The sequence below is a fragment of the Etheostoma spectabile genome, chromosome 4, assembly GCF_008692095.1.
Source record: "Etheostoma spectabile isolate EspeVRDwgs_2016 chromosome 4, UIUC_Espe_1.0, whole genome shotgun sequence".
NCBI lineage: Eukaryota > Metazoa > Chordata > Actinopteri > Perciformes > Percidae > Etheostoma > Etheostoma spectabile.
In genome coordinates this window covers 11,743,897-11,752,547 of record NC_045736.1, presented here as the reverse complement: position 1 = coordinate 11,752,547, position 8,651 = coordinate 11,743,897, and the positions used below count along the sequence as shown (strand labels likewise).

Genomic DNA, 8,651 nt, shown 5'->3' with positions numbered 1-8,651 from the left:
ACACACACACACACACACACACACAGCCATATTCAAACACGCATGCATGCAAACAAACACAGACACACAAGCACATACACATGCACAGAGACGATGCACAATATGGACATACAATGATACAATCAATAAAAACGAATCAGTATTATACTTTATATCAGTGCAGTAATTTTCACACTGACATGTAGTATTTACAACATAAAGTACTTTATCAAAGTGAGAATCTAAGTGGGTGTGTGTAAATTAACTTTCTAAAATGTGAACTTGAACCAGCCACTGACAGACATGTTCAAATTTGATTCATTCAAAACTAAATAATTATTTTGTGTCCTAAATCCCCAAACCATTTTCATATTATACCAGCATTTGCAGAATCCTGAGCCTTTTGGTAAGGTTACTTGGAACACTTAGCCAAGAGCAAAATTATAGAAAAAAATATATAGCTTTTATTTAACAACTTTTATAGCAATTATTCTTTTTTTTTTCTTTTTTTATACAAAAGCTGCTGTGAAATCAAGCATTTTGGGCTGCAAAAACCTCCCAAAAAAGGTTACAAAATCCTGCTGGGACTGATAAAAGACACTATACTGACATACGACATATAGCTTTATGCTAACATATGACTAATACAAGAATCGCAACTCTTTTACACTGTAACTACCAGGGCAACAGTGTAGCTGTGCTAACGCATACTTGCTCATAATAACACACACACACACACACACAGAATATGCACATCTCTGACACAAGCAGTAACAGCAGAGTGGGAGGACAATGAAGTCAAATAAATTGTGCATGCCAAGAGTAATCAATCTGATCTGGTGCGACTCAGAGGAACAAAGCCTTCATTACTGCAGCAGCGTCTACAGGATACCTGTGTTTCATTGTGGGACACTAAACTGTCTAAGAGGAAATGAGAATATTTCACTACAGTTTGTAACAATTCCTGCAGGACATAAAAACAATGAATAATAATCATTTCCCACCTCCTCAAATTTTGACTGACAAGCAGATTCTTGTCTATATCATGTAGCTGTTCGTATTCGCAGCTCCAGCTGCTTTGTCATCTTATTCCGGTTTATAGGCAGGAATAAAGATGCGAGGAGAACCTTGAAAATGTGGAGCTAAGCGTTTTTCCCTATGGACTGCTGCAGATTGATTCTTCCTGGCCAAGAATGTTAAAATGTTCTGTAGTCTCCAGTCAATATGCTCTTACTGGATTGGTTTCAGAGCACAATGCTGCAGTATATTCACAGGCCTGTATCAGGGTGCAGTTTAGAGATTACTCACTGATCGCTAGAATAAAGGTCAAAATGAAGCTGGGTCTGATGTAAGGGAGGCCCAAAATACATTCTCCACTTTTATTAACACAGTTTGAAGTTTGATAGTGCCTCAGGAGACTTTGCAAACTTATCATTTCATGCTGCATTTGAAACATGTGACGGGAATGTATGGTTCAGTTCTTACATAGCTTATGAGCAATGGTAGTTTGAGTTAATCTGACACGACTTGCAGATGTAGCCATGGTAGAGGTCCTTCATCTCACTAAATGCACTCAGTTAATGCAACAGTGGATTAGAATTGCTCTATTGCTCTGCACCACAGGGGAATTGTTTTGAAAACATCTAATTTTGCTACTTCTTCAAGAGTCATGACAATAATATGGCGAAGAAAAAAGACCTAATTTATGTGTTACAATACATTATGTTCAATTCAACATTGTTACATTTGAGAAAGAAGGGGCTGCAGGACATCTGATGCAATGTTAATGCAAGGAAGATGCAATGTAATGCATGATGGGTAACTTGTAAGATGCTCGCATTACACAATTTGCCTCAATGCCACATTAGTTTGGACATCAGAACTACAAAGCATAAAACAAAAAAAATAATATGGATTTTTTTGGACTGAAAAGGAATCCCACAAACAAATCCTGATGTTCAAGTTCAGTTTAGATTGATCACATCTGAAGAAAGTCTGGCAGAATCTAAAAGGGCAGAATATTAAACATTCACCATGTCTGCCTGACTACTCTGACCTTTCCCTTGTTTGTAACCTCCGCATCCTTGTAAATATCCATGGGTAATTTGCCTTGGGAAATGAATGATGTATCTCCTTGAAGCATTAAGTCCGGCACACACATTGGTTGTAGCATGGAAATGAAAACGCTTAATGATCCATCATCCTCATCACATAATGTCCCGGGAATCTTGATCAACAATCTTCCAACCCAATAAGACAAGGTTGGATTGTTTTCTTTCCAACTGTCTATCACAAATATCTGTGTCAAGCAATATAACGGCATACACTGGGATGATGACAAATTTGTGTCAGCCAGGACAGATTTTATGATACATTCAATACTCTAGCTAGCTACTTGTTATATATCTCTGGTTGTATTGGGCTATTGTGACAATGTTGCCATTCAATAAGCAGGACTGATTTATGATGGTATTGGATTTACAACATTTTTGCATCAATTTAATTTGTCAGGTATTCAATTTACTACATTAGTGACAAGCATTTAAATTTCTTCTATATTATTTCTCAATTTGAGTTCAAGAGAGTGTACTATATCATGGTGTTAAATAATATAATAATATTATTACATACAATAATATCACATATACAGTGAATAAAGATTGTGTATATATATTAAGGGCCAACCTGTCTAGGTTGTCTGGTGGTTAGGATGCGTACCATATACACTTTTATGGACACATCATCAGTTCAATTCTTTTGCTGCATGCCATTTCCTGTATATCCATCTCCCCTCATTTCCTGTCACTTCTCTCATGTCTGCTTATGAAAAAAGGCATTAAAATACCCCAAAAAATGCATAATGGAATAGCCCACTGTGATTGCGAAATGTACTTTGCAGGACATTTTACAGTTAAATAATAAACTGGTCACTTTTCTACCATATTATATTGATGTACAGTAAGTATCATACAACCCGTCGTCATCATTTTGTAAGATGTCATACGAATTGTTGTGCATAAGTTTTCATGCGTTATCATATCCCCCTTTCATTAGAATGCCAATATTTCTGCTAATATAAGCTAACATCTGCTGATGTATCAGCCTGGATGATGTATCGGTCTGGCTTTTATCTGTAATATCCCACACACCTACTGTATTCCTTTTGCTCTGACTACTATGACTACACATACTCCTTTAGGCTTGTTTGTCACCTCATGATCAAATCTGAGCCTAAAGCTTGTATCTCTACTGCACCTTATAGTAGGAATGATCCTGTGTTCATAGGGACTCCCATTATGTTGTGAGCTCATGCCTTACCAGTAAGAAAAACAGATCAGAGAGCGAATGTCTTGAACATGTCAAACTGGCCCCCAGCCTTCCGGTTTTTAAATCGCGACTTAAAACACATTTTTATTCCCTGGCTTTTAATACAGCATGAGAACTGTATGTTGTATTTGTCTGGTGTTGTATTCTGTCTATTTATTGTTCCAGTTCTATGTACAGCACTTTGGTCAACCAGGTTGTTTTTAAATGTGCTCTAGAAATAAAGATTGATTGATTGATTGATTGATTGAACTGGAACGCTATACATCCACTTTACCCTCTCACTGAGCTTACTGGTCTCACTTAAATTAGCTCAGTTGTGACAAACTGATGTAACATCTAGCCCATAGTGCCCTTTGGGCCTAGTTATTTACAGTGTACAGCCGTGTTTTTTAGAGTTAACATGGCCGGGGGATTGAAAACGCAATGGTGTTTTCTACAATCATCACCCAATGTAATATCAAGTTTCCTGACAATGTTCTCTATGGGTAACATGATAATGCTTTTAGTCAGCCTGTGGATGTCCTCTGGGCCGCAGTTTAATGAATGTATCAATATGTAATGTGATGGAGTCGTTTAAAAAATGGAAAACATTCATCCAAAAATAGTCAATGCTGTCCAGTGATCATGTTATCACAGTGGTCAAATAATGTGGCTTTTGATCATTTACTTACATATATCAATATCAAATAATACTGTAACCAAAATAAACGTCTGCATGCAGAAATAAACTCTAAAAACCTGGTGTGCACAGTATATGAATACAACATTATCATGCGGCTGCAGTCTAATCATATATTGTGTAATTATTGAAAGACCGTCTCATAAGCGCCACAAGCAAAGCACAATGTGGAGAGGATTTAGTGAGATTTGGCAACTAACCATGCAACTACTGTACAGTGTGTTTAGATTGAGGATAGTTTTTCCAGGTTATTTGACCGTATCCACACAAAGGTCAAGTCCAGTGACTTTAAATCAAAAGATTCTATACAGTGGAGGGGGGGGAGGTGTCTTTAGAGTTGTACAGTAAATGAGATAGCATGATTGTGAATGCTTGGTAAAGTTAATGGATTTTGGTTGTCATTTGTCTTTCCATTGGTGACAGCCCCATATTCTTTAAAGGCCTTCAGTGTGGGGCCATTAATCTTAGCAGGGTCATGCATCGCACAGGAGATGAAGAGAGTTATGAAGGGGAGAGTGGAAAGGGGTAGGAAGAGAAACGGTGCAGGGGTTGTGGGAAGAGAAAAGGAAAGTGGTGAGGGAAGGGGGAGGGGGGGGGGGGGGGGGGGTGGGGGGTTGGGGGTCGTGGGCTCACTGACGGACAGGCCGAGGGTGAGAGAGCAGAGCGGTGACATAAAAAGACAAACGCAGCTAGGTTGACACAGGCTGAGGCCGAGTGATGCAAAGTGGAAGCGACCCGTGAGATGACGTGCTGCAGGTGACTCACCATGAATCGTAGGTCGTCGAAGCCATTGAGCAGGAACTTGCTCTCGTACTGCGGCAGCCCCACGTGCTCCAGCCACTCTCCAACCGGCTGGTCCAGGGCTTTACCACAGGCCCCATCTGCCGAGAGAGGGAAGCGCTTCAGCAGGGAGAAGCCGTTCAGCCGGTAGCAGCGGCACTCAGAGGACGACACATGGCATTGCCACATCATCCTCGGCCAGCAGAGGCAGAGCCGAGTGCAGCAGCACCAGGCGGGGTGGGGGGGAGACAGGGTCCAGGCCGGGGGTGAGGGGCTCCCAAGGTACAGGTGGGGGCCCAGCTAACTCAAACACAGGAGGAGGGTAGGAAGTGATGCAGGCCCAACTCAAGCCCTGCAGGGGACTGACTAAGCTAATATACACCCACTGGTGTTAGTGTGACTGACTACAAATGTCAGGCGAGGGTGGAGGTAGTGCAGGGAAGGAAGCCCATCTCAAGCTTGATATTGTTAGTTATGTTGGACTGAGCCACTATGGCATCTTCCAACAAACAGGGCTCACTAAACATTCCTTTAGTGAGCAGATGAGCAAGTGTAAGTACAAGTGCCTAGCTAGTCCAAACACATAACAATTCTGAGTGCTACAAGTCAAGAGACTAAATCATTTTCAAGCTGAGCGAAAATTAGAATATCTATCACGAAATCAAACATTTTCATACATTTCACATTATTTACTCTGCTATAACTATCCCCATCATGTTTTCTAAAATTAGAAATTACTCCATAAGGGTGTAACACAGAAATATTCAGTTCCCCCAACATAAATTTGTCACGGTTTTCCCCACATACTTGTAAAGCTCTGGCTGAGTCCCATGGCTTCATTGGTCAATCTCTTTGAGAGCTAGGACACGGCTCATACAATGAAGGTAGCAGCATTCTAAAGTGCTGTTGAGGTACTAATGTTATTTTTGATCAAGGAAAACACATTTGCTTAAATCATCTTTCGTTTTCACTCCAGAGCCAAAAGGAGTACGGTCAGGTAGACGTATTGTAAATCCTACATCAAAAAAAAAAAGAAAGAAAGAAAGAAACGCTGGCTTGGGATTTCCACCCACAGTGTGCTGATTCCAAACTCCTCAATTCATAATCAAATCCAAATATATATTCCTTGATAAAGCTCCTGGTAAGCTGCCTGCCAGTGGAAAAAAGGCTTGGTGTCCTTGGTAGTGCCAGTGCTGCCCAGCGTGTACACTCTTCAGCAGGCTGCTGGTTGTGCGGCTCTGCCAGAGAACGTGCTTCTCATCTCTCACAGCTGTAAATCCAGGTCCAGATCCAACAGATGGCAGGTGATGCCTTTTGACTCTGAAGCGAGAATCACTGCAGGACCACAGTACAGGTTAAGCTAGCTCCTTCCCGAGGCAGGCGCCCCCCCTAACTCCCACCCCAGCCCACCTGGTTCTTCTCCCCGCTGGGTACAGCTAGCAGCCTCTGTGCTCAGGGCAGAGGTTTGCTGCATCCCCTGCCTGTCTGAGACATGCAGGCAGCGCAGATGCAGTCACAGCAGCTGCTCCTGGCTCACACACGCTACCCCTCACAGCTCACAGGGCATAACGTCCTGACGCCGGCTACTTCTACACAGGAGAACCAAAGATCTGCCTCAACCTTAGCCACTGCCGCCACGTCCTTCCCACATCCACGACGGGCAACAGACTCAGATCATCCCCCCTTCTCATCCGAGCAAATCCCTCAAGCGCTTCTTTTTTAACTCCCCTCCCTCCTCGCTCTCGTCTCTCTGTGCTTTCTTTCTCTTGCTCTCAATCTCATAGCCCCATTCCCACACTATGTGTGATCGCACTGCAGGGCTGCCGTATGCTGCCTGATGAAGTGGGGTGCTGCTCCACGTAACCACCTCTCTCTCCCTCACTCTCCCACTATATCAATTCCCCTCCCTCTGCCTCTCTTTCTCTCTCCCTCCTTGGCTTGCACTCTGCCTCGCTCTGTCTCGCGCACTGCCTCTCATCCTCAAACACAGATGCAAACACACACACATCCACTCTTTCTCTCTCTTCGTCTCGCTCACTCTACCCCTTTCTATCTTGTTCCCTTTTCTTACTCATACAAATGCCCACTTACGCTCTCTTATCTGTCTGTTCCCCCTCCCTGCCCCTCTGCACTGATTAGAAATGCAGAGGCACTCTGATCTTGCAGAAAGGACACCACCATCAGAGGCAAGGAACAAGCACAGAGAGCCCAAAAATCACAGTACGTCTCGGCCAAGAATGACTAGAATGCAAAGGGATGACTTATACCTGATCCTCTTCTGCAGGAGTAATACCAATTTCTTTTAAGGCTAACATGGGATACTGAAACAAGAGCCTCATTAAGCTGCTGCTTATTAGCAGATTGCTTTAATTCATTTACATCTTACTTTGATGGAAATACAAGGGGGGGCAGCATTGATTCAAGTCAGCAGACGTCTCTAATGCACTCCTTAGAAGAGAAGACAAGAGACAAGAGACCCACTTCAAGTCCTGTCGCTTCTCCATCTCGCCCAGTCATACAACATGACAGAAAACTCCATTATGTACTTTCAGATGCACATGTCATATCGAGAAGTTTTGGAGCACAACAGAAAAAAAACGTACAGAAAAAAAGCCTGGATAAACACGTGACATAATATAAAAAATTAAGATAGATTTGCCATTTGACTTTGCCACAGTCTACACAGGCAGTGGGAGACTTTAGCACCGCGTCCATCACTGGTAGTATCTGGGTACAGCTGCAGGCAGAGATTAATTATGCAGGCTTTCAAGCTGCTTGCAATCACCTCACACATTCCCAGATGGGTAGTCAGTCAGCCAGTAAGGCAGCCAGGGTGAGGAGAAGTGGTGCCAACAGAGGGAAGCAAAGTGAAGGGCCAGGGCTATTGATTTAACCTCCTCCGTATGTGGCCGTCTGCGGGGGCGGACTGGGACAAAAATTCAGCCCTGGCACTGTAGCCACACATGCCCACATTACCACGCCCATGCACCCCCACCCACGGACATGTGCATTCACTAATTACAGTTGTGCACAGATGATGAAATAATATGAGCACTACCTTATGTAACAGATTTTTAACATTTAATGCAAGTAACTGGCAAATAATGCTAATTACTTTTTAAAGAGCACACGTTTAAAACAACAACAACTTGACACATACTGCCTATTTATGCATTTTGTATGCTGTCATTCTTTACAGTGTGTTGTTTTTTGTTGTCACCGTCAGTCTGTTCAATTGTCCGTCTTTCTCTCTGTTGACACTGTACATATTCTCTGTCCGGTTCTCCATATTTTTGATCTGTTTTAACTCTCTAACTGCAATCTAAATACGTTTTCATGGCTGTCTGATTTTACTTCAGGGTTTTCCTTGGTCAGAATTGGCCTTTGGGGGAACATAAAGCATGGGGGGTCTGGGGGTCCTCCCTCTGGAATTTTTTAGGGTAAAAGACTTCAATTCCTGCATTCTGATACATTTTTAGGCACCAATTTATGGTCAAATCATTTATATTTATGACAATGAAATCACAAAATTCTGGTGGCAGGTAACAATTCATTATGCAAAATATAATGAAATATTATCATATTCAGTGGTCCAGTAAGGGGGCTTTCATATCTGGGACATGGGCCGGATAGACAACACTTGATCCCAAAGTCCAGTTGTTTAATTAGCATGAACTTATGGTTACTTTTTTTCCCCCAAGGAGGACGTTTTGCTCCCAAGTTGAAAAATGCGGGATTGACGTACAGGCTACTGCTTTTACTGCTAAATTGTACAATGCAGTCGGAGCTCTGGCGAAGCTCCGCGCCTGTCTGCAGCCGGTCCCCCAGAGCAAGAGGATTACTGGGAGGGTCCGGTACAGGCAGCCGGTCCCCCAGAGCAGCAGGC

General features: G+C 42.7%; 1 protein-coding gene across 9 annotated transcripts in view; it reads right to left on the bottom strand.

Annotated features, from left to right (window-relative positions):
- Nucleotides 1-8,651, bottom strand: part of anks1ab (ankyrin repeat and sterile alpha motif domain containing 1Ab) — a 48,602-nt gene that overhangs the window by 24,886 nt on the left and 15,065 nt on the right. For 8 of the 9 annotated variants that reach the window (XM_032512453.1, XM_032512452.1, XM_032512456.1 and 5 more), the window contains one exon: nucleotides 4,751-4,866. In XM_032512453.1, the coding sequence (XP_032368344.1) occupies nucleotides 4,751-4,866 (116 nt within the window). Of the gene's footprint in view, nucleotides 1-4,750; nucleotides 4,867-5,572; nucleotides 6,668-8,651 lie in introns of those variants that run through there. The other variant, XM_032512460.1, reaches the window with a different exon arrangement.